General features: G+C 46.5%; 1 protein-coding gene across 3 annotated transcripts in view; it reads right to left on the bottom strand.

Annotated features, from left to right (window-relative positions):
- The window catches only part of ZRANB1 (zinc finger RANBP2-type containing 1), a 333,688-nt gene that overhangs the window by 181,455 nt on the left and 125,205 nt on the right, over positions 1–27,028 (bottom strand). For all 3 annotated transcript variants that reach the window (XM_033941145.1, XM_033941144.1, XM_033941146.1), the window contains one exon: positions 18,319–18,390. In XM_033941145.1, the coding sequence (XP_033797036.1) occupies positions 18,319–18,390 (72 nt within the window). The remainder of the gene's footprint in view (positions 1–18,318; positions 18,391–27,028) is intronic.

Here is a 27,028-nt window from a genome sequence, read left to right as displayed (position 1 = left end):
GTGGACACCTGGAATGCGCTTCCAGAGGGTGTGATAGGGCAACGTACGGTATTGGAGTTCAAGAAGGATTTGGACAATTTTCTGAAGGAAAAGGGGATAGAGGGGTATAGGTAGAGGATTACTATACAGGTCCTGGACCTGGTGGGCCCCCGCGTGAGCGGACTGCTGAGCATGATGGACCTCTGGTCTGACCCAGCAGAGGCACTTCTTATGTTACTGCGCATGGGCAGACTAGATGGACCGTTTAGCCTTCATCTGCCTTCATGTTTCTATGTTCCTAAATAATACAGGTACTCACAGTATCTGCAGTGCTTTTACCTGTCAGCATTTTTAAAGCAGCTCAGTGGAGAAAATAACTTTCTGCCTCAGAAACAGCTCCAAATTCACTTGAATTGAAGATCTTCGGACTGCCAGTCAGCCAGAGACCGACTACACCCTCCATCCTCACGGATCATCTGCCACGCACTGCGCCTTGAAACCAGGGCTGTGGAGTCGGTAGATAAATGTTCCGACTCCTCAGTTTTTTGTACTTCAGACTCCGACTCCAGGTACCTGAAATTTCCTCCGACTCCGACTCCACAGCACTGGTTAATTTTCAGATCATTAAAATGGAATGTCAAGTTGAGAGAAATGAGCATTTTCGACACCACCTTCTTTTTGCTTTTAATCAAGGTTCTAAGGCCGCAGAAGCTGCTCACAACATTTGTGCTGTGTATATAGTGGGTGCTATAGCTGAAAGAATCGCTCGTGATTGGTATGCTAAGTTCAAAAATGGAGTCGGTAGATAAATGTTCCGACTCCGACTCCTCAGTTTTTTGTACTTCTGACTCCGACTCCAGGTACCCGAAATTTCCTCCGACTCCTTGACTCCGACTCCACAGCCCTGCTTGAAACCCAGGTGGGTTTTTGTCCAGACAAACACAGCCTGCACTTGGAACCTGTGACAGGGTCACCAGCAGGCAAACTCCATGGGAAGGGACCCCAGGTACTTCCAGAAGGTGGCACACAACAGGCTGGCTTCACAGATCCACCAGAGTTTCTCTGTGAAGCTGCAGACCAGCAATGCAGGACTGTGTCCTTTTCTCAAACAGTGTACAACCAGGGAGGAGTCTCAAGGCACTGAAACCACCAAGAAACAAAGTTTAAGCAAAAAAGTAAGAAACAGAAGCAGTGCAACAGCAAAAGACTTCTGCTCGGACTGCTTGCAGAAATTGAAACTGATTCTAACACTAGTGGGAATGCAACATGTGTTCACAAAAGATGTAGAATTCTGCAACACCTGGACTGCGGGTTGGGACTGAACACCTGGTGTATGGAATCTGGAAGGGAGAAACAGAATCAAAATTAACTCTTATTCAAAAATGAAGTAATAATACCCTTTGAGATTATTATGGACATTTCCACTGGGAAGAAATAGATTAATCAAGCAAATCAATGGTTCCCATGAATCATGAAGATTAACAGAATAGCATCAGCATTACATGTTCAAATAAATCCACAATCACAACATTTGGAAAAATAGATTTTTCAAAAGAACTAAAAAGAAAATCAGCAAAACCAGTGCAAGTTAATAACTTAGAGAAAACAGAATATTAAGATGAGAGAGAAAAATGAAGACAGATAAAGACCATATAACCTATCCAGTTTGCCCAACCATGCCATATACTCTCCTTTTCACTTCCTTAGAGAATATACTCATCCCCTAGGTTTTCTGAATTCAGATATAGTTCTCGTCTTCACTCCCTCCACCAGGAGGAAGTTCAACAAATTCACTACACTTTCTGTGAAGTAGTATTTCCTCAGGATACTTCTGAGTCTATTCCCCTTTCATCTTCATCCTATTAACTCTCACTCCAGAGCTTCCTTAAAGATTAGTCTCTTGCGAATTTAGGTCATGTAGTTATTTAAACGTCTGAAATCCAGAACCACCAGGGTAGAATTTTCAGAAGTGCTTCCTATTCTATGGATAAGAACATAAGAATTCCCATACAGGGACAGAATGAAGGTCCATTAAGCCCAGTATCCTGTTTTCAACAGTGGCCAAGCACCTAAAAATGATGCAGGGAGGAAGGTTTTAGATTTGTTAGGAATAACGATGCCGTTAGATAATGTCTTCTTGAAACATGTTTACATTACATTACATTAGTGATTTCTATTGCACCATTACCTTGCGGTTCAAGGCGGATTACATAAGAATTGTTGTGAAATTAGGTAATACATGTTGGGTAATTTGAACATTTTAGATTTGATAAGAAATAGACAATGTAGTAGGTGGAGTTTGGGAAGGAACTGGTAGTGTTAAATAGGTTTTATGTATTTTTTGAAGAGCATAGTTTTAGCATTTCTTAATTATGTATGCATGTAATTTTGTAAACCGCATAATTATTATGCAGTATAAAAATTTTAATAAATAAATAAATTCTGGGTAATGGGGAGCCTATTCCAACAAGATGGGCTCCACCATAACCATGGTGGAAACTGGCTGCTGGCATTTAAAAAGGAAATAGAGCAGCTTTTAAACTAGAAACTGGAGGAAGGCCGACAGTTGCTCAAAAGTGCATCGCTTGGGACAAGATATCTTTAAAAGATATCACCAAAACAGGGAAGTTAGGTCATCTCATTAGCAAGATTACAATAGAGAAAATAGTTCACCAGATGTCCTTAAATACAGAGCAGATAGATTTTAAAGATTGCAAATTATCCACGTCAACTACTAAGCAAGTTGTAAATAGGAATGACAAACATTGTTTGAAATATCTATATATAAATGCCAGAAGCCCAGAAACAAGATGGGAGAGTTAGAATATATTGCACTAAGTGAAAGGACAGACATAATAGGCACCTCTGAGACCTGGAAGGAAGATGACCAATGGAAACACTTACCAGGGTGCAAATTATATCACAATGACAGCAGGAGGATTGCGAAGATCTGAAACATGACAAACACGCTCGAGAAATGGGCCGCGACATAGCAAATGAGGTTCAACGTGGATAAGTGTAAGGTGATGCATGTCGGTAACAAAAATCTTATACACTAATACAGGATGTCCGGGGCGGTTCTCAGAGAGACTCCCCAGGAAAGAGACTTGGGAGTACTGGTCAACAAGTTGATGAAGCTGTCCGCGCAATGTGCGGTGACAGCAAAAAGGGCTAACAGAACGCTAGGAATGATTAAGAAGGGGATCACGAACAGATCGGAGAAGGATATCATGCCGCTGTACCGGGCCATGGTACGCCCTCATCTGGAATACTGCGTCCAGCACTGGTCACCATACATGAAGAAGGACATGGTACTACTCAAAAGGGTCCAGAGAAGAGCGACTAAAATGGTTAAGTGGCTGGAGGAGTTGCCGTATAGCGAGAGATTAGAGAAACTGAGCCTCTTCTCCCTTGAAAAGAGGAGACTGAGAGGGGACATGATAGAAACATTCAAGATACTGAAAGGAATAGACTTAGTAGATAAAGACAGGTTGTTCACCCTCTCCAAGATAGGGAGAATGAGAGGGCACTCTCTAAAGTTAAAAGGGAATAGATTCCGTACAAACATAAGGAAGTTCTTCTTCACCCAGAGTGGTGGAAAATTGGAACGCTCTTCCGGAAGCTGTTATAGAGGAAATCACCCCCCCCCCCAGGGATTCAAGACAAAGTTAGACAAGTTCTTGCTGAACCAGAACGTATGCAGGTAGGGCTGGTCTCAGTTAGGGCACTGGTCTTTGACCAAGGGCCACCGCAGGAGCAGACTGCTGGGCACGATGGACCACTGGTCTGACCCAGCAGCGGTAATTCTTATTTTCTTAGATCTTTTTGCGCAAACCACCTACCATTTTCATCGCCTTTCTCTGGACCGCTTCAAGTCTTCTTATATCGTATGCCAAATACGCTCTCCAAAATTGAACACAATACTACAAGTGGGGCCTCACCTGTATAGGTTCATCAACACCTTCTTTCTTCTACTGGTTATGCCTCTCTCTATATAGCCTAGCATACTTCTGGCAACAGCCACTGCCATGTCACACTATTTCTTTGCCTTTAGATCTTCATACACTATCAACCCAAGGTCCCTCTGCCCATCTTTGCATATCTGTGCATATCAGCCTCTCACCTCCCAGCACATATACCTCCTTCTGATTTCTAATCCCCAAATGCATTACTCTGCACTTCTTTGCATTGAATTTTAGTTAAGCGAACAAAAAAGAGGCACTGGAGATGTCAAATTCAACCTACGGTGACAAATGCTTTATTGACAATTCGTATCAAAGTTCAATATTGAGTTCAATAAATACTACTACTATCAAAGTCCCGACAAAGATCCTAATTTCGGCGATTCCTTCGCCTTCTTCTGGGGACAACTGAATACTAAAAAATGTTAAAAGTAGATATTACCAAGTAATATTGCAACATGTAAACATTTTGACATCAATATTACAAAAACTTGTGCATTTGCATACATAAATTAATAAATACACTGGAATAACGAAAAGGAAAATAAAAAGGATGTGGGAAGAATAAGACAACAGAAATTTGGACATGTGATTAATAAAAGAAGAAGAGATTCCAATTAGTGAAGATTGCTCTTGGCAATGCCACCTTTCTGCCAATATAAAGCCTTTTTAAAGAATGGTCTAAAAAAATTTTGAAAACCAATTATGGCTACATGACAAACCACATCAGAACTGTGAAAAGTGATACATGTATGTCAAATAATCTGTGGAATACATCATCAATATGCCAATGACGATGTCCTAATAAAAAGTATCTTAAAAACCAGACGGCAAAAAGTAAAAGAAATAACAAAAATAGATCTGTATTTACAACAAACTCAAAGACTAAGGGGCTCATTAAAAAAAAAATAAATAGATAAAAAAAACGCCTCAAAAAGTGGCCTAAATGGGTACTTGGACGATCAAAAAGCCTGATCGTCCAAGTACCCATAATCAAAGCTGGTTTTAGACGCATAGAGCGAAAAGAGGCACTTTTAGAGGAGGGGAAAGGGCGGGAGGTAGGCCGACCTAGACCTAGGTGTGCAGCAGGTATAACCAAAACTTTAGGCAGGTTGCCTAGTCGGCACTTATACGTTTTGACTTAGACCAAGTCAAAACAGATATAAGTGCTGAAAAGGGGCCGCTGAGCTGATCGAGAGACTACGGAAACTCCCCACAGTCATTTCCTAATGGCTATCTGCACGGGGCAGGAGCATAGGAAGATCGCTCCAGCCCCGAAAACCAGCACTCCCAAACGGCAAAGCGCACTATCCCGCAGGCTGGAATTCAGCTCCTGCGCACTACTACGGACAGGCGCACGCCTGATGCCCAAACTCAAACGCCCAGAAAACAATTGCTCCCTCATTCCCCGTGCCGCCGATGCCTCTGTGTCTACAGCGGAGTGACTGTCCCAAACAACGAGGCCTGCACAAAATGGAACATAAAGCCCAAATGACTCATCCAGCTATCCTGCACGACACAGCCAGGTAAGGCCGGGATGCTGGGGGGAAGACAAAAATATGTTGTTGTTGTTTTCCTCCTCCCCCTCTCCCCCCAAAAAAAAATCGTGATTATGTGAAATCGCGAGTAGGGAAACCGCAAATGGTGAGGGGGAAGTGTATTCCTTTCTGAGCATACCACCAAAACCCTCACTAATATCTTTATCATCTTTCGCCTAGACTATGTGTGTGCTCACTGCAAAGAGCTCCTAGCTCTCTGAGAATGAGTATGTTCCCTTGAGGCTAGAGTATCAGACTTGGAGGAACTGAGGGAGACAGAGAAGTATATAGAAAAGACCTACAGGGATGTTGTAGAGAAGTCCTACCTCCAGTCTGGTAGCCCCTGTGCTGTCTTGGAGAAGAGAGGTCTCCTAAATAATCCTGTAGCTAGGACCTGCCCACCAGGGGGATGCAATATCCTCTCACACCGAGGATGTGTCTCCAGGGGCTTCTACCCAGAGGTAAATGTTAGGACAGTGGTTGTAGTTGGTGATTCGATTATTGGGCATGTAGATAGCTGGGTGGTGTGAGGATCACCTGGTTACTTGCCTGCCTGATGAGAAAGTGGTGGACCTCACGCGTCACAGATAGGATTTTAGATAAAGCACAGTTACTTACCGTAACAGGTGTTATCCAGGGACAGCAGGCATATATTCTCACATGTGGGTGACGTCATCTACAGAGCCTCAGCGCGGACAGCTTTTCAAGCAAACTTGATTGAAGTTTCAAGTTTGCACACTGCACCACGCATGTGCATGCCTTCTCGCCCACTAGAGGGCGCATCCCACCTCGTGGTCCTCAGTTCCATCACTAGCAAAGAAGCCATCCCCGGGGAGGCGGGCGGGTTGTGAGAATATATGCCTGCTGTCCCTGGATAACACCTGTTACGGTAAGTAACTGTGCTTTATCCCAGGACAAGCAGGCATGATATTCTCACATGTGGGTGATCTCCAAGCCAACCAAAAAAGAGCAGGTGGGAGGATGGCAATTTAGGAAAACAGGTTACGTAACACCGACTGGCCAAACCGGCCGTCACTTCTGGACAAAGTATCCAGACAGTAGTGGGAGGTGAACGTATGAACCGAAGACCAAGTGGCAGCCTTGCATATGTCCTCCACAGGTGTAGAACGGAGGAAAGCCACAGAGGCTGCCATCGCTCTGACCTTATGCCCCGTGACTCGACCCGGGGGCGGAAGACCAGCCTGAGCATAGCAAAATGAAATACAAGCAGCCAACCAGTTGGACAAGGTGCGCTTGGAAACAGGATGTCCCAACCGATTAGGATCAAAGGACAAAAACAATTGAGGAACCTTCCGATGAGACCTGGTGCGTTGGAGGTAAAAAGCTAACGCCCTCTTACAGTCAAGCGTGTGAAGCGCCGTCTCGCCAGGATGGGAGTGGGGCTTCGGAAAGAACACAGGAAGGACAATGGACTGATTGAGGTGAAAATCAGACACAACCTTTGGTAAAAATTTCGGATGGGTGCGGAGAACCACCTTATCATGATGAAACACAGTAAAAGGGGGGTCCGCCACCAAAGCTTGCAACTCACCAATCCGTCGTGCGGATGTGAGAGCAATCAGAAAAATTACCTTCCAAGTCAGAAATTTCAAAAGAGATTTGTCGATTGGCTCAAAGGGAGGTTTCATCAGTTGAGCCAAAACCACATTCAGATCCCACACGACGGGAGGAGGTTTCAGAGGGGGACAAACCCTGAGTAGTCCTTTCATGAAGCGTGTCACCAAAGGATGGAGCGAAAGAGCGCGTCCATCCAGGTGTCGATGGAAGGCCGAAATGGCACTGAGATGAACACGCACAGATGTCGTCTTCAGACCAGAATTAGACAGGTGCAACAAGTAATCCAGAACCGAGGACACCGGAACCGAAACAGGATCCAGGTGAGAAGATGAACACCAGGAGGAAAACCTGGTCCATTTCTGAGAATAACAAAGCCTGGTCGAAATCTTGCGGGAGGCTTCCAACACTTCCCTCACGGATTGAGAAACCCGGGGCGAAGTCAAGGGGCAAGGAACCAAGCGGACAGGTGTAACGACTGAAGATTGGGATGCAACATCGAACCCTGACTCTGAAACAGCAGAGAAGGAAACACAGGCAGAAGTAGAGGCTCCCTGGTACTGAGTTGAAGCAGCAGGGAGAACCAGTGCTGACGCGGCCACCGAGGCGCAATGAGAATCATAGTGGCTGTGGATGATTTGAGACGCACCAACGTTCTCATGATCAGAGGAAAAGGAGGGAACGCATACAGGAACCTCCCTCCCCAGTCGAGAAGGAAGGCATCTGCTTCTAGACGGTCCAGGGAGTACATCCGAGAACAATACAGGGGCAGTTTGCGAATTTCCGGAGAGGCAAACAGATCCACCTGCGGGGTCCCCCAGCGATCGAAGACTTCGCGCAGGACTCTGGCGTTGAGCGACCACTCGTGCGGCTGCAGAAGCCGACTGAGCTTGTCTGCTAAGCAGTTCTGTTCTCCCTGAATATAGACCGCCTGTAGGAAGATGTTCCGGGAGATCGCCCACTCCCAAAGGCGAAGTGCCTCCGAGCAGAGGGGCCAAGAACCCGTCCCACCTTGCTTGTTCACATAGTACATCGCCACTTGGTTGTCCGTGCGTACGAGGACTACCTGATCTTGGAGTAAGTGGTCGAACGCTCGAATCGCCAGAAAGATGGCACGAAGTTCCAGCACGTTGATGTGACAGCGACGGTCTTCCGCCGACCACAGACCCTGTGTCCGTAGACCGTCGAGGTGGGCCCCCCACGCGTACTCCGAGGAGTCCGTGGTCAGAACCTTGCGATATGGAGGGACGAGAAATAGCAAACCCCCGGAAAGATTGGAAGAGTTGGTCCACCAACGGAGCGATCGTCGCAAAGAAGGAGTCACCGTAATGAGACGAGACACCGGATCGCAATCTTGGCGCCACTGAGAGGCCAGGGTCCACTGAGGAATTCTCAGGTGTAGCCTGGCGAATGGAGTGACGTGGACCGTCGATGCCATGTGGCCCAGAAGCATCATCATGCGCTGGGCCGACACCACAGGAAGTTGAGAGACCAGACGGCCCAGCCGAACCAAGGCTTCCAACCGAGGAGGCGGGAGGTACGAACGTAGGCGCACAGTGTCCAGCACTGCGCCTATAAACTGAAGTGACTGGGCCGGGGACAACTGCGACTTGGGAAAATTTACTTCGAACCCCAGTCTTTGCAGGAAGATGATAGACTGTCGGGTCGCTGAGATAACCCCCTCCCTGGTCGGGGCTTTGATCAGCCAATCGTCCAGGTACGGGAAAACATGAAGCCCACGAGATCTCAGGGCTGCCGCGACCACTACCATACACTTCGTGAAGACTCGAGGGGACGAGGCCAGGCCGAAGGGTAGGACCCTGTACTGAAGGTGCAGATCTCCCACCTGGAACCGTAAAAATTTCCGGAAGGCGGGATGCACCGGCACATGGGTGTATGCGTCCTTCAGGTCGAGGGAGCACATCCAGTCCCCTTCCTCCAAGAGAGGATATAAAATCGGGAGAGACAGCATTCGGAACTTCTCCCGGACCAGGAATTTGTTGAGCTTCCTGAGGTCCAGTATGGGGCGTAAGTCCCCGGTCTTTTTTGGGACCAAAAAGTAACGGGAATAAAAACCCGTCCCCAGCTGATCTTTGGGGACCCGTTCCACCGCCCGTAGCTTCAGCAGGGCCCTGGCTTCGGCCAGAAGGATGGGAAGTTGTGCCCGATTGTAAGAGGAAGCCCCCGGAAGTTGATCCGGCGGCGCTGACAAAAAGTTGAGCGAGTAGCCCTCGGAGACGGTCCGGAGCACCCAAGCGTCTGATGTTATCTCGGTCCAAGCCGCATAGAAGGACCGGAGACGCCCCCCTATGGGAAGAGGTTCCTGTGAGATCGCGGAGGGGAACCTGCCCCATCCGCTCAGCCCGTCAAAAGGAGGGCGCGGGTTTGGAAGGACCCTGCGCCGGGGCTTGCGTCTGTCCCCCTCTGCCTCGCTGAGATGGGCGCCTAGGCGGCGGCCTAGAAAAAGCCGGGGTAGACTTCTGGGGATACCGCCTCGGAGGAGGACGGAAGGGTTTCTGTGGCGGGGGCCTAGGTTTGGGACGGACCAAGGAGGCCAACGAGCGCTCCTGTTCCGACAACCGTTTGGTCGCCGCCTCTAAAAACTCGTCAAACAACTCGGACCCCACACAAGGCAAGTCTGCAAGACGTTCCTGCAGGTTTGGGTCCATATCGAGGGTGCGAAGCCAGGCCAGACGGCGCATGGCCACTGCGAAGGCCGACACCCTCGAAACCAGCTCAAATGCATCGTACACAGCATGGAAAAGGTACAACCGCAGTTGAGACAGGTTGGACATAAATTTGTCAAATCCAGCCTTTTGGGAGTCCGGTAAGGAGTCACGATATTGAGGGAGGTCCTTCACCATGCCACGCAGATATGAGGAGAAGGTGAAGGCATAATTTAGCACCCTGGTGGCCATCAGGGAATTAGAGTAGAGGCGACGGCCAAACTTGTCCAGGGTCCGACCCTCCCTGCCTGGTGGAACCGCCGCAGAAACCCGGGAGGGTTGTGTCTTTTTCAGGGCAGATTCAACCAGTAAGGACTGGTGGGAGAGTTGCGCCTTCTCAAACCCCTTGGGAGGCACCGTCCTGTATTTCGCCTCCATCTTGGACGGGACAGACGTGACTGTAAGAGGGTTAGCCAGATTTTTCAACCAGGTCTGCAAAAGGATTTTATTTAAGGGGAGTCGAGGGGACTCCCTAGGTGGAGTGGGGAGGTCCTGCTCCTCCAGGAATTCCTGCGAATACTGGGAACCCGCCATGAGGTCCAATCCCAGGGCTCGGGCCATGTCCTGAACAAAGGTAGAAAAAGAGGACGGCCTGGCAGGCGGTGAAGGGGTTCTCGACCTCACCGCCGAGGAAAGGGGAGAAGCCTCGTGAGAATACTGGGGTTCCCTGCCGGACCCCGAGCCCCACGAATCCAGCTCCAAAGGCCTCGAGGGAGTAGGAGAACGTCTCCGCCTCGAAGAGCCTCTAGGCGAGGAACCCGGAGTCCGGGGAAGGAGGGCACTCTCCCTTTTCCTCGGCGAGGAGTCACGGGAAACCTTTGTAGCAGGGGACCGGAGAAGCCTCGGGTTATCGAGGCACAACTCCGACACCTGCAATGCCTCGCCCCCGAGCGGCGAGGAACGATCACGCCGCCGAGGAGAGCCCCGCGAACGCTTCGGCTTCCTCGGCCGGCACCTCGTCCGAGGTCGCGTCGAGGGCGAGGAGCCCCGGGAGGACCTCGAGGAGGAGGAGGAGGAAATGCGTCGCACCCGCCGCATCTTGTCCCGGGGCCGCACGCTGCACTCAGGCGGTGCCCCCGAGGTCGAGGTCGAGGGTAAGACCGAGGCCGAGGTCGGTGGAGCCCCGATACCCGAGGCCGAGGTCGCCGAGGTCGGGGCCTCCGATGTCGAAGCAGTCGGGGTCGAAGCCCGCTGCAGCTGTTCCAGGGCCCCCGACAGCTCCGAAGAAATTAGAGCTCGGAGGAGGTCCTGAAAGGCCGGGATCCCGACGAAAGTCGGGAGGTCCGAGTCCGGGGCATGCTCCCTGGAGGGCGACCTCGGTCTCGAGTATTCCCTCGGGGCGTGCGAGGTCGGAGCCTTAGGCGGGGCCGAGGACGACCCACCCGCCTTGGCCGGAGCAGAGGATGGCTTCTTAGCAGACCCTGTAGGGGATGGAAAGGAGGACTTACCCGAGGCAGGTTTTGTTCCCGAGGTCGCCGAGGCCGAGGTCAAGGCCGGGGCCGAAGCCGAGGCCGACGTCGAAGCCTTCACAGGCGTGGGGTCAACGACAAACAACTCCGCCATTCTCGCCCGTCGGCGGCAGAGAGCTCTGGGCTGGAAGGTGGAACAGCGGTCACAAGAGGCCGTAGGATGATCTGGGCCCAGGCAAATTATGCACCACCGGTGGGGGTCAGTTATGGAGAGCAACCTCTCACACCGGCTGCATTTTTTAAAACCTGTCACAGGACGGGACATGTACAATGAAACAGGCCGGGAACGAGCGACGTCCCACGGCCACGGCTGCCGGGAGCCCCCGGAGCCCAACGAAAAGAAAAATATATATATTTTTTTTTTTTATAAAAAACGAATCAATACGACACGAAAAACAAAAATAGAGAGCACAGCGACCGAATGGAATCCAGACGCGGTGCAGAAAGGCAGGCAAAGGGAGCTCAAAATCCACAGGACCACGAGGTGGGATGCGCCCTCTAGTGGGCGAGAAGGCATGCACATGCGTGTGCAGTGTGCAAACTTGAAACTTCAATCAAGTTTGCTTGAAAAGCTGTCCGCGCTGGGGCTCCGTAGATGACGTCACCCACATGTGAGAATATCATGCCTGCTTGTCCTGGGATAATGCTGGGGAGGAGTCAGCTATCCTTGTACATGAGATAACAATGACATAGGAAAATGTGGGAGGGAGATTCTGGAAGCCAAATTTAGGCTCTAAGGTAGAAAGTTGAAATTAAGATCCTCCAGGATTGCATTTTCAGAAATGCTCCCAGTTCCACGTGCACGACCCAAGAGGCAGGTAGAGCTCCAAAGTCTCAATGCTTGGTTGAGACGATGGTGCAAGGATGAGGGATTTAGATTTGTTAGGAACTGGACAACCTTCTGGGAAAGGGGGATGCAACCAGGCTGCTGGCGCTAACATTTAAAAAGGAGATAGAGCAGCTTTTAAACTGAGTTGTGGGGGAAAGCCAACAGTCGCCCAGCAGCAGATGGTTCGGTGTGAGGTATCCTTGAAGGATACTATTGAAAACAGGATATTTAGGGAGTCCCAGTAGAGAGGTTCCAATAATGATGAAAGAAAGACAGGAGGGTTTAAGAAGAAGGCAGAGTAAAAGACTCAAATTTTCCCTGTCTCCTCAGCAGCCTATAGCTGCAAGGAAAACATACAATTTGAAGTGTCTGTATACAAATGATAGAAGCCTAAATAATTAAATAGGAGAGTTAGAATATATAGCACTGAATGACGAGATAGATATAATAGGCATCTCAGAGACCTGGTAGAAGTAGGACAATCAATGGGACACTACGTTACCTGGGTACAAATTATATCGCAAGGATAAAGTAGATCAAATTGGAAGCTGGGGGGGGAAGAAGTTGTGCTATATGTTAAAGAGGGAACTGAATCAAATAAAATAAACATTCTGCATGACATAGATAGCAGTGTGGAATCCTTATGGATAGAAATTCTATGTGTGAAGGAAAGGAATATAAAGGTAGGGTTATACTACCGTCCCCTGGGACACAATGAGCAGACAGATGAAGAAATGTTTTCCGAGATTAGGAAAGCTGGAGAAATGGGCAACAGTATAACAGGTGATTTAAATTACTTTAGAAAATTGAGAGGCATATGGTGTTCCACTCAAACATATTTCAAAAATCATATGCTAGACACAACACAGTATTGATATAACACAGTGAAGATATAACAATACTTTCCAACTCAGAGGAGCACCCAAAGAAATAAATTTTTGGAGAAAAAGAGTTGAAAGGGTGCTACCACTTTTGGAGTTTTTTTAGACCCATGAAGCCTTTCAACTGAGGTCTTTTTTTTCTCCAAAAATGTATTTCTTTGGATGCTCCTCTGAGTTGGAAAGTATTGTTATAGCTTTGAAATAATTTTCTTGTCCCTCTGGGGATTATACTTACCAGTTAGACTATGTTGTGCCTCTAGTGCAGGGGTATCAAAAGTCCCTCATCGAGGGCCACAATCCAGTTGGATTTTCACAATGAATATGCATGAGATCTATTTGCATACACTGTTTTCAATACATATTCAGTGGGGAAATCCTGAAAACCCGATTGGATTGCAGCCCTCAAGGACCGACACATGTGCTCTAGCATATGATTTTTGATTTATGTATGATTTCAATTACTCCAACATTGACTGGTTAAATGTTACATCGGGGAGTGCTAGGGAGGTAAAATTCCTAGATGTCATAAATCTAATCTAATCTAATCTAATCCTTAGGTTTGTATACCGCATCATCTCCACGTTCGTAGAGCTCGACGCGGTTTACAGTAGGAGAAATAGGAAGGAACTACAACAGAGGGTTAGAGGTCGAAGTGTGAAGAAAATTTAGAGGACTTGGGATGCCAAGATATAAGAGTTTCCTTGATTCCTAAGTTGGAGGGAGACTTACATTTTTTGAGAAAAGCCAGGTTTTCAGATGTTTGCGGAAAACTTGGAGAGAGCTCAAGTTCCGAAGAGGGGAGGTAAGGATGTTCCAGAGCTCAGTGATTTTGAAGTGGAGGGAGGTCCCTAGCTTTCCTGTGTGGGAAATGCCTTTTAGCGAGGGGAAGGATAGTTTTAATCCCCTTTTACTAAATGACTGCTTCTTGGAGCAACTAATCTGGGAACCGACAAGAGGGGGTGCTATTTTAGATTTGGTACTTAGTAGAATGCAAGACATAGTACAGGAGTTAACTGTGTTGGGTCCGCTGGGAAACAGTGATCATAACACGATCAAATTTGTGCCGATGCCAGGAGTAACGTCGCAAAAGAAATCTACTGTAGGGGTGTTTAATTTTCAAAAGGGTGACTATGATAAAATGAGGAAAATTATTAAAAAGAAGCTAAAAGGATCAGTTGCAAAGGTTAGGACTGTAAACCAGACATGAATGTTATTTAAAAATAACATCGTGGAAGTCCAGACCAGATGTATTCCACATATCAGCAAAAGTGGAAAGAGGAAAGAAGAGCCGGCGTGGTTAAAAGGTGAAGTGAAAGAGGCTATAGAGCCAAAAAAACATCCTTTAAAGAATGGAAAAAGGATCTGAATGAAGAAATAAGAAGAAACATCAACACTTCTCTCATCCACAAACTACAACTCATCCAAAACACAGCAGTTAGACTAATCTACAAATTAAAGAAATTTGACTCAATCACAACCTTCATCAGGCAATTGCATGGTTGGCTAGGTTGGAGTGAGCTTGGACAGCAACTTCAGCATTTGGAACCTAGGACAATACCAGGTGGACTTTACAGTCTGTGACCCAGAAATATCAAAGAAGAGCAAGTTAAATTAATCATGTATTTAATGGGTATAACTAACGGGCAGACTAGATGGACTGTTTAGGTCTTTATCTGTCATCATTTACTATGTTACTATGTTACATTGGCTCCCAATATCATCCCGAATAATTTTCAAATCGTCTTGAATCCTACACCAGATCCTATACGGAAGCTCAGCAGCTCCTCTCATCCAATTATTATCTAATGTTTGATCGACATCAAAAAGAATCCTTAAGATTCCAACTAAATTTAGCATCCACAAAAAACCTCCACTACAAGCAAATTTTCCACTCTATGCTATTTATCTGGGTGTAAAAACCTGGAATGACCTACCAGAAAAAAATCTGAAGACTCACCTCTTTGACATTTAACATTCTTAGTTTCTGTATAACTCCCCTAACTTCTGGGTCCCTTCTCTTATTTCGCCATACCCCCTTCCCTACTACTTTCCCCCTTCCCTCCTTGATCTGTCGCTTTGAGCCTGTATAGGTATGTATGACACACAAATGGAAGTTTAGATTAGATATAGAAACACAAGAACTGGCAAGTCAGATGCAAAGCATTGATAAAGATAGCCAAGAAAGAATATGAAGAGAAACTTGCAAAAGAGGCAAAAACTCATAACAATTTTTTTTAAGTACATAAGAAGCAGAAAACTTATGAGGGAATCTGTGGGACCATTGGATGATCAAGGAGCAAAAGGAGCACTCAGGAAGGATAAGGCCATAGTGGAAAGACTGAATGAATTCTTTGCTTCGGTCTTTATGGAAGAAGATGTAAAAGATCTACCTGAACCGGATATGGTTTTCAAGGTTGATGATGCGGAGGAACTGAAAGAAATCTTGGTGAATCTGGAAGAAGTACTAAGTCAAATCGACAAGTTAAAAAGTGATAAATTGCCTGGACCAGATGGTATACATCCCAGGGTACTAAAAGAACTCAAACATGAAATTGCTGACCTGCTGTTAGTGATCTGTAACCTGTCATTAAAAATCGTCTCTAGTACCTGAAGATTGGAAGGTGGCCAATGTTACGCCAATTTTAAAAAAGGGCTTCGGGGAGATTCGGGAAATTATAGATCAGTAAGCCTCACTTTAGTGCCGGGCAAAATAGTAGAAGCAATTATAAAAAATAAAATTGTGGAACACATAGACAAACATGATTTAATGTGACGGAGTCAGCATGGGTTCAGCCGAGGGAGATCTTGCCTCACAAATTTGCTTGACTTCTTTGAAGGTGTGAATAAACATGTGGATAAAGGTGAGCCAGTTGATATAGCTTTTGATAAAGTTTCTCACGAGAGGCTCCTGAGAAAATTGAAGTGTTTTGGGATAGGTGGCAAAGCTCAGTTGTGGATTAAGAATTGGTTATTGGATAGAAAACAGAGGGTAGGGATAAATGGTCATTTTTCTCAATGGAGGAGAGTAAACAGTGGAGTGCCGCAGGGGTCTGTACTGGGACCGGTGCTATTTAACTTATTTATAAATGATCTGGAAACTGGAACGACAAGTGAAGTGATTAAATTTGCAGATGACACTAAACTGTTCAAAGTTGTTAAAACGCATGCGGATTGTGAAAAATTGCAGGTGGACCTTAGGAAATTGGGCGTTCAAATGACAGATGAAATTTAATGTGGGAAAATGCAAAGTGATGCACATTGGGAAGAATAATCTGAATTACAGTTATCAGTTACCTGATGGGCCGCCGCGGGAGCGGACCGCTGGGCAATATGGACCTCTGGTCTGCCTCAGCGGAGGCAACTTCTTATGTTCTTATGTTAGGGTCCACCTTGGGGATTAGCATTCAAGAAAAGGATCTGGGAATCATCATAGACAATACGATGAAACCTTCTGCCCAATGTGTGGTGGCAGCCAAGAAAGCAAACAGGATGCTGGGAATTATTTAAAAAAGGGATGGTTAACAAGACTAAGAATGTTATAATGCCCCTGGTTCGTTCCATGGTGCGACCTCTTCTGGAGTACTGCGTTCAATTCTGGTCTCCTTATCTCAAGAAAGACATAGAGGCGCTAGAAAAGGTTCAAAGAAGAGCAACCAAGATGATAAAGGGGATGGAACTCCTCTCATTTGAGGTTAGGGCTCTTCAGCTTGGAAAAGAGACGGCTGAGGGGAGATATGACTGAAGTCTACAATATCCTGAGTGGAGTATAACGGGTACAAGTGGATTGATTTTTCACTCCATTAAAAATTACAAAGACTAGGGGACACTGGATGAAGTTACAGGGAAATACTTTTAAAACCAATAGGAGGAAATTTTTTTTCACTCAGAGAATAGTTAAGCTCTGGAACGCATTGCCAGAGGTTGTGGTAAGAACTGATAGCATAGCTGGTTTTAAGAAAGGTCTGGACAAATTCCTGGAGGAAAAGTCCATAGTCTGTTATTAAGACATGGGGGAAGCCACTGCTTACCCGAATTAGTACATGGAATATTGCTACTCCTTGAATTTTGGCCAGGTACTAGTGACCTGGATTGGTACTAGTGAACTGGCTTGATGCTCCATTGGTCTGACCCAGTAAGCCTATTCTTATGTTCTTATGACTACTGCAACTTGCTTCTCACATGTCTCCCGATAACATAACATAAGAACATAAGCAATGCCTCTGCTGGGTCAGACCTGAGGTCCATCGTGCCCAGCAGTCCGCTCACGCAGCAGCCCAACAGGTCCAGAACCTGTGTAGTAATCCTCTATCTATACCCCTCTATCCCCTTTTTCAGCAGGAAATTGTCCAATCCTTTCTTAAACTCCAGTACCGTACTCTGCCCTATTACGTCTCTGGAAGCGCATTCCAGGTGTCCACCACACGTTGGGTAAAGAAGAACTTTCTAGCATTCGTTTTGAATCTGTTCCCTTTCAACTTTTCCGAATGCCCTCTTGTTCTTTTATTTTTTGAAAGTTTGAAGATAAACCACCTCTCTCTCCTTCAATTCATTGAAAATGCTGCTGCACGCTTTATATTCTCTCATATCATCCCCCTCCTCAAGCCACTTCATTGGCTCACCAGTTCAAACTTCTCTTATTGACCTAAAAGTGCATTTACACTGTAGCTCCTCAACCTCTCTCCTCCCTTATCTCTCCCTATACGCCTCCCACGGAACTACAATCATCGAGCAAGTCTCTCTCCTCCACTACTAACTCCAGACTACATCCCTTCTCTCTTGCTGTGCATTACGCCTTGAACAGACTGCTTGAGTCGGTATGTCAAGCCCCATCCCTGGCAGTAATCAAGTCCAGACTAAAAGCCCACTTTTTCAAGGTTGCTTTTAACTTTTAACACCCTCATCCTAAAGCAAGCACCCACTGTAGCCTCCTTGTGACCCTGTGCAGGCCACTTGGCACTCCATTGCCCACCTGTTAGGGACAGAGATAGTACCTGCATATAATGTGTACAGCTCTGCGTATGCCTAGTAGTGCTGTAGAAATGATGACTAGTAATAGTAGTAGAGCCTCATAACAAAAATAGCTATAAAGCAAAAAATATTTGTGAAAAAGACAAGAGAAACGCAAACAGGGGAAAAAACCCCCAGACTGAAGAAAGGCTTGTATAATGTTGATAACACACACCTTTCTGCATATTGTAAAAGAGAATACATATTTAGTTCTATAAACATCAAAAGAAAAATATCTTTCTTGAAGCTCCACTGGCAACATTGCCGACTTATGGGGATTGCTATCCTGCTTGTTCTTGGAGAACAACAATGAAGACTAAGGCGAGCAAGCTATGTAAAATCCAACACTTACCTTTTTGAACATCCCTATCAAGAACCTCATCAAACAGCTTTTCTTGGACAGCTGGAGGTAAATCTTCAATATCTGCAAAATCAAAACCAAAACACTGTCACTCTTCTCACAGTGATGCTGTATACGCAGTGTCTTTCACAACACAAGAAAATTAATGATGTCAAAAATATTCAGAAACCTCTTCCACATTGCCTTAATCTTAACCCTGACTTTGACAGAAGCAAGGCTTACAGGCCCATAGTGTAATTAGATTTGGCCCGTGAGAAAATACCCTTTCTGTTCCTTCCCTCCCTCCATCCCATTGTCCACTATCTCTTTCCCGGCTTCACCTTCAAAGCAGCCTGCAGAGGATCACCGGTCGGCTGTAATGATCCTAGGAGGCTGCCGTCGGCCTCCGCAGCACGCTTCCTCTGCCGTGGTCCCGTACGTCAGAGGAGGGGCGGGACCGCAGCAGAGGAACATGATGCGGAGACCGATGGCAGCCTGCTAGGATCGTTACAGCACTGGCAATCCTCTGCAGGTTGCTTTGAAGGTGAGACCGGGAAGCTGGAAGATGCAAGAAAGAAGGGGGGAAACATGCAGGCCTTCGAGGGGGGACTAAGCCCTCATGTAAAAGTACATGGAGGGAAGGGACAGTCCAAAGAGATGTACATATGCTGGACAGAGGGTGGGGTAAGGGATGAAATAATGAGTCTAAAAACAGAGGAGAGGGGAGGAAGTGACGTCATCTAACTCAATGGCAGTTTGAATCGAGAGCTCTCCAGGACTCCTTTCTAAATAGCCTATTTTCACTTGTTTCTCAGTGGAGTTTGGCGATTGAAATGCTTTATAAAAGTGGTTCTCAGCAGAATTTGGCGAAGGAAATGAAAAAGAAAAGCTCGGGGCGAGCGGATTTAACCGCTTTTGCTTACCACCCTGTAGCGCCACGGCTCCGAATAATATGGCGGCGGTTCCCGTATCTGCGACTCACATTTTGCAGGAAGAACCCGAGGCATCAGTGATTACTGTAGTGGATCCGATGCTGGCCTTTCGCTCACTGTTGGAAGAGATTAAAAGTGATCTGAAGGCAGTGCATTCGGACCTGACCACACTAGCTAGCGATCTACGGAGAAAAATCTCTGAATTAGGGAATCGCCTGATGGAATCGGAATCAAGGTTGGATGAACACCATGAGGCCATTACTGCGCTCGAGGGTTCTCTTCAGCAACAAAGTGGATCATAATTATTTGATTGATAAACTGGAGGATCTCGAGAATAGATCACGCAGGAATAATCTCCAATTTCGTAGCATCCCTGAGACACATAAGAACATAAGAAGTTGCCTCCGCTGAGTTAGACCAGGGGTCCATCGTGCCCAGCAGTCCGCTCCCGCGGCGCCCCATCAGGTCCATGACCTGTAAGTGATCCTTTGTCTAAAACATTTCAATCCCCATTTTTCTTCTATCTATACCCTTCCATAATCCTATCTCTATCTCTATCCCTCAATCCCCTTATCCTTCAGGAACTTGTCTAATCCCTCTTTGAATCCCCTTAATGTACTCTGACCTAACACATCCTCCGGAAGCGCATTCCAGATGTCCACCACCCTCTGAGTGAAGAAAAATTTCCTAGCATTGGTTCTAAACCTGTCCCCTTTCAATTTCTCAGAGTGCCCCCTTGTTCTTGTAGTTCCCAATAGGCTGAAGAACCTGTCCCTTTCCACCTTCTCTATGCCCTTCATGATCTTGTAAGTCTCTATCGTGTCTCCTCTGAGTCTCCGCTTCTCTAGGGTGAAGAGCCCCAGCCTTTCCAGCCTGTCTACATATGAAAGGTTTTCCATACCTTTTATCATTTTTGTTGCTCTTCTCTGAACCCTCTCAAGTATCTCCATGTCCTTCTTTAGGTACGGCGACCAATATTGGACACAGTATTCCAGATGCTGGCGCACCATCGCGCAATACAGCGGCATGATGACTTCCTTCGTTCTGGCTGTAATACCCTTCTTAATTATACCCAACATTCTGTTTGCTTTCTTTGAGGCTGCTGCGCATTGTGCTGTTGACTTCATTGTTGTGTCCACCAGCACACCCAAGTCCTTTTCAAGGTTACTTGCCTCTAGTATTAATCCCCCCATTTGGTAGCTGAACATTGGGTTCTTTTTCCCTTGACCTTGCATTTCCCTACATTGAAGTTCATTTGCCATTTAATCACCCACTCCTCCAATTTGTTCAGGTCCCTTTGTAGGTCCTCACATTCTTTCACAGTTCTAACCCTGCTACAGAGTTTAGTGTCATCCGCAAATTTTATAACTTCACACTTCGTCCCTGTTTCTAGGTCGTTGATAAATATATTGAACAGCAGCGGTCCGAGTTCCGACCCCTGCGGAACTCTGCTCGTGACCCTCCTCCAGTCCGAGTAGTGGCCCTTCACTCCAACCCTTTGCTTCCTGTCTGCCAACCAGTGTTTAACCCATCTGTGTATGTCCCCTTCCACCCCGTGGTTCCAGAGCTTCCTAAGTAGCCGCTCATAGGGTACCTTGTCAAAGGCTTTTTGGAAGTCGAGATAAATGATGTCTATGGGTTCCCCTTTGTCCATCTGGCTGTTTACCCCCTCAAAGAAGTGCAGTAAGTTTGTTTGGCACGATCTTCCTTTGCAGAAGCCATGTTGGCTCGCTTTCATTAGTCCATTTTTTTCAATGTCCTTTATCAGTGCCTCTACCATCTTGCCCGGAACCGATGTCAAACTTACCGGCCTGTAGTTTCCCGGGTCACCTCTCGATCCCTTTTTAAAGATAGGTGTAACATTTGCTATCCTCCAGTCCTCCGGGATCTCACCAGTTTTCAAGGATAGGTTGCAAACTCGGAGTATTTCCGCTATTTCATTTCTTAGTTCTTATAGTGGGTGGATTCCATCCAGGCCTGGTGATTTGTCGCTCTTCAATCTATCTATCTGTTGCAGGACATTCTCATGGCTCACCTCTATTGTCGACAGTTTTTCTTCTTGGAGAGAACGTGAACTTGCAGGCCTTGAGCATGCGCAGATGCTCAAGGCCCAGCAAGAAGAGGAGGCCGATCTTCGGACACGGGCACCAACGCACAGGACATACAGGTGCCGGTGCCGAGGCCGAGGCCCAGATGACAGTCAGAAGCGGCGGGGAGGGGGGGGTGCCAGATCGCAGGGGGGGCCTTCGGGGGGAACATATCAAAGCGAGTTTCCATTATTTCCTATGGGGAAACTTGCTTTGATATACGAGTATTTTGGTTTACCTTCAACGCAGCTAACACTAACAAACAGGCCACCGCCAAAAAGGAAAAACAGCCTGGAGAAGAACCACCGACAGCGCAGGAAAAGAAGCGCACGGCTCCCGTGCACAGGAAATAACCGTGCCTTCCACTCTCCGGTAAATACATCCTCAGAGCTCCCGCAGCAAACATGCACCTGAATTTACAAATTGTGAGCAATCCATACAAAAACTGGTGAGCGATTTATTACATGATCAAGACCAGGCCCTTCAGCCCAAAGCTATTCTGATTAAGCGGGCTCCACGAGATGTAGCAGTATGTTTTGCAACCTACAAATTAAATGAACTTATATTTGCAGCAGCTCAGAAGAAAGCGCCTTTTGTATGGGATTCTTTTTTTTTTTAAGTTCAATAATTTTTATTAAGTATTTTAAAGGATACAAGAATCATTTAAAGTACATAGAAACAAAATAAAGCTTTCTGTATATAAAATATATAAATCTATGTTTAACTGTATAGGAGCAAAGGCTCCAATTATTAAAAATGTATGTAAGGGATATATAAGATAAAGATGAGAGAGAGCAGTAAAGAAAAAGGAAAGAGAGAAGAGAGGAGAAGAAAAGGATAACAGGAGTGTCTAAGAAGATGAGCGTACATAGGAATCTAAGAATGACCATGGAGATTTGTTGTATTTCAAGTTCATGCAGGTTCGGAATGTAACTCTCTTCTCATATGCGTAGGATTCAAATCTATGATACATACTCAGAGAGTTCCACCAAAAGGTATAATCTAATAGCGAGGGTGATTTCCAATTTTTTAGAATGTGCATGAGGGCAGTCACCAACATGGTATCAATGAGTTTAGGTGGACAATTTGATTGTGTGAAACATGGGTGTTGAGAGCGAAGGATTACAATGTCTATAGAGATTTCTTCTGAGCAGTTAGTAATAGATTGTATGGTGTTCCAGACGTAGATCCAAAAAGAGCAGACTAGAGTACAATGAAATAACATATGATCAAGAGTTCCTTCCTCTTTCAAACAGTTCCAACAAACAGTCTTGCTTTAAGTTAGCTTTCCACATGCGAAGTGGGGTCCATATTGCCTGCCACATAAGGAAGTACATTGATTGTGATACTCTAGAAGATAAAAGCGGGCGATTTGTTGATGACCAGAAAAGCTCCCAATCAATGTCAGAAAGCGGAGTGGTAAGTATAGCGTCCCAGTGCTTCATAGATTGAGGTGAAAAAGTGAAGGAGTGATCTCTTAAAATACTGTAGAAGGATGATATCGCCTTGCCTTTTAGTAGAGACAGAGAAGACCAGTTGTAAATAGTATTTTTGGAAGTCATATAGTCAAATCGTATATGTAAAGACGGCAACACTCCAGTGAGAGAACGCCATTGTGAATAAGTAGAAGAAGGCAGCGAGTATGTAGAGCACAGTATATCGAATGGAATTAACGAGTTGAGGGTAGACAATTTATGGACAAACTGCCACCTTTTCCATGATAGAGATTTGTCGTGATTTTGAATTTTGGGATTGTTCCAAAGGGACATGAGTGGACTAACCTTAACTGAGATTTCAGTCAATGTATCTATAAGAAAAAGAGCATGCTGCGTTGCACCCAATAAAGAGTATCTCTTTAAGTGCCTTGGTTTGTATGGGATTCTTATACCGTGGAAATCTATCAGAATTGAGGTGAAGGGGGGAGCTTAAACCGTGTACATCAAATACAAATGGCTATACCCTTTTGCCTTGGTCTTTTATCTGGATGGCAAGTTGTGGTGCTGTTCCCAGGCTGCTGTTGCGAATCCAGTGGTCACCCAAACATCGGGATCACAGCCCCAGAGATTGTTTTCCCATCGAATGAAGTGGCAACGGGTCACCAAGGGCAAAGGAATGTCTTACCCGACAATCGTTGGCTGGTCCAGGTCCTGGGGGATCTTCTGTGGATAAGGGTTGATTCTGGTGGCCTTTATTTTGGTGATCTTCTTTTGCCTACCCTTGGCATGTTCAGGGACTGTAGGCCTGCAGGAGTCCATAGGTGACTTTCTAGGAATATGCTTCTGGGGCATAGACTGTTTATTTTCTATGGTTCTGGAAAGTTTATGCATTTTTTTGTATTTGTTATATTATATCTCACTATCATATTATATTATTCTTGCAGGGCGTTTGAAAATGAGTCCCGGGCTCCGGGTTCCACTTTGGGACACCCTTGATGGGAGTTTCCTTTTTCATTTGGGGGAGAGGGAGGTTTTTATTTTTTCTTATGGGGTGTCCTCTTTTTGAGTAAGACACGTCCCCCTCATGATGTAGAGAAGGGGGTGCAGAGGTCATTCTGGGAGATTGCTACTGAAGTTAGTGGGTTCTACAGGTAGTTTGGGGACAGGGGAAGAGTGTGATAGATAGGGGAAGAATGAGAGGGGAGAGAGTTCGGGTTTATGTATTAAGTTTTTTTAGGGGATATGGGAGTAGGGAGGGAGGTTTGGCGTTTGTGTTTTATATTAGCTGTTTTTAACTTAATCACTTTGTCCCTGGCTCAAGACTGATTAGGCTGGTTTTCTCTTATTTGATTATGGTGTGATGTCAACTTTAAAAATCATGTTCTTGAATGTGAGAGGGTTGAACATGTCTGTGAAACACCACATATTATTTCATGAGGCCTCTCGTTTGAAGACTGATGTTATTTTCATTCAGGAATCCCACTTGCTACCTCGCCATAATAAATTGCTTACCCATAAGCGTTTTTCTCATATTCGTTTGGCATCTAATCGGGGGGGGGGGGCAGTTTCGCTTTTACGAGAAGATAGCGTCCTTCCTTATCAACACAAACTTGTAGGATCTGCCAAGGGTGTTTTCCAGAAAACAGAATCCCAACCCTCTAGTCTTGGCTCCCCCCCCCCCCCCCCGATTGGATGCCTTGTCTCCCTAGTTAAGGGAGGGAACGCGAGTAGTCATGATCGCGTGCAGCCCCCTCCCTCCTTCCTAATGATCACCGCCGCTGCCGGGGTCCTGAGGTCGCGTGTGGCTGTCGGAAAGTTCTCCTCTGATGCAACTTCCTGTTTCCAGTTGCGTCGGAGAACTTCCCGACAGCCGCATGTGACTTCGAGGCTCTGGCGGATGCTTGTCAGAAAATTAAACATCGGCATGAAGGTAAGGGGAAAGGAGGGAGAGAGAATAGATTGGTTAGTAACTGTTGAAACCCAATTAGCAATGTCACTTACCGTAACAGTTGTTATCCAGGGACAGCAGGCAGCTATTCTCACTAGTGGGTGATGTCATCCAACAGAGCCCCGATGCGGACATCTCACAAGCATACTTGCTTGAAGAAACTTCAGAAGTTTCGAGATGCCCGCACCACACATGCGCGAGTGCCTTCCCGCCCGATGCACCAGGCGTGTCTCCTCAGTTCAGGTAGCTAGCAGAGAAGCCAACCCAGGGGAGGTGGGTGGGATGTGAGAATAGCTGCCTGCTGTCCCTGGATAACAACTGTTACGGTAAGTAACATTGCTTTATCCCAGGACAAGCAGGTAGGTATTCTCACTAGTGGGTGACCTCCAAGCTAACCTCAATGGGATGGTGGGAGAGTTGGCAACTTAGGAGAATAAATTTTGTAAAACTGTTTGGCCAAACTGTCCATCCCGTCTGGAGAAAGTATCCAGACAATAATGAGAGGTGAACCGAGGACCAAGTGGCAGCCTTACAAATCTCCCCAATCGGTTTCGATCTGAGGAAGGCTACAGAGGCCGCCATTGCTCTGACCTTATGGGTTGTGACCTTACAGGGAAGGGGTAATCCAGCCTGGGCATAGTAGAAAGAGATGCAAGCCACCATCCAGTTGGAGATGGTACGCTTCGAGACAGGGCGTCCCAACTTGTTCGGATCAAAGGAGACGAAAAGTTCTGTGTGGTTTGGTGCAATCCAGGTAGAAATCCAAAGCACGTTTACAGTCCAGAGTGTGAAGAGCTGATTCTACAGGATGAGAATGAGGCTTTGGAAAAAACACAGGGAGAACTATGGATTGGTTGAGATGAAATTCAGAGACCACTTTAGGCAGGAATTTCGGATGAGTGCGAAGGACCACCTTGTCATGATGGAATACTGTGAAAGGTGGGTCCGCCACTAAGGCCTGAAGCTCACTGACTCTGCGGGCAGAAGTGAGGGCAACAAGAAAAAACACTTTCCAAGTGAGAAACTTCAGCGGAGCCTTGTTGAGAGGCTCAAAAGGAGGTTTCATAAGTTGGGAAAGGACAACATTGAGGTCCCAAACCACTGGAGGAGGTTTGAGAGGAGGATTGACATGGAAAAGTCCTTTCATAAATCTGGAAACCACAGGATGAGCAGAGAGAGGTTTCCCTTGCAGAGGCTGATGAAAAGCCGCAATTGCACTCAGATGGACTCGTAGCGATGTAGACTTGAGGCCAGAATGAGATAGGTGCAGAATATAGTTCAAAACAGAAGATAGGGAGGCTCGTTGAGGCTCCTTACGATTAGAAATTTACCAGGTAGAAAATCTAGTCCATTTTTGGGAGTAGCATTGTCTAGTAGCAGGCTTCCTGGAAGCCTCCAACATATCCCTCACCGCTTTGGAAAACTGGCGGGGAGTCACATTGAGAGGAACCAAGCTGTCAGGTGGAGAGACTTCAGGTTGGGATGGAGCAGAGATCCTTGATGCTGAGTAAGCAGTGAAGGAAACACTGGAAGAAGGAATGGCTCCCTGCTGCTGAGTTGAAGTAGAAGGGAGTACCAAGGTTGTCTGGGCCACCGAGGAGCTATCAGAATCATGGTGGAATGGTCTGACTTCAGCTTGACGAGAGTCTTTTGAATGAGAGGAAACGGAGGAAATGCATATAGAAAGAGATTCCTCCAATCCACAAGAAAGGCATCTGCCTCGAGGCGATGAGGAGTGTAGATCCTGGAGCAGAATTAAGGCAGTTTGAAGTTGTGGGGAGCTGCAAAGAGGTCGATCTGAGGCGTCCCCCACTGAGAGAAGATCTGATGAAGGGGCTTGGAATGGAGAGTCCATTCGTGAGGCTGGAGGAGACGACTTAAGTTGTCCGCCAAGGCATTGTCTGCCCCCTGAATGTAGGCAGCTTTGAGGAAGGTGTTGTGGCGAATCGCCCAATCCCAGACTCTGAGAGCTTCCTGGCAGAGGGAGGCCGATCCCGTGCCCCCCTGCTTGTTGACATAATACATTGCGACCTGATTGTCCGTGCGAATGAGGTCGTGAAGCATATGTTGAAAAGCCTGAAGAGCATTGAAAATCGCCCTGAGTTCCAGAAGATTGATATGGCACAGCCGGTCCGCACTGGTCCAGAAGCCTTGAGTGCGAAGACTGTCCAGATGAGCCCCCCATGCATAGGTCGAGGAATCGGTCGTGAGAACCTTCTAGTGGGGAGGAGTGTGAAACAGCAAACCTCTGTATAGATTTGAAGAGATCATCCACCAATGTAGAGTCTGCTGAAGAGCAGGAGTGACCAGGATGTGACA

The sequence above is a fragment of the Geotrypetes seraphini genome, chromosome 4, assembly GCF_902459505.1.
Source record: "Geotrypetes seraphini chromosome 4, aGeoSer1.1, whole genome shotgun sequence".
NCBI lineage: Eukaryota > Metazoa > Chordata > Amphibia > Gymnophiona > Dermophiidae > Geotrypetes > Geotrypetes seraphini.
The sequence above is the reverse complement of the archived record's forward strand: the minus strand, read 5'-3'. Positions and strand labels throughout refer to the sequence as shown.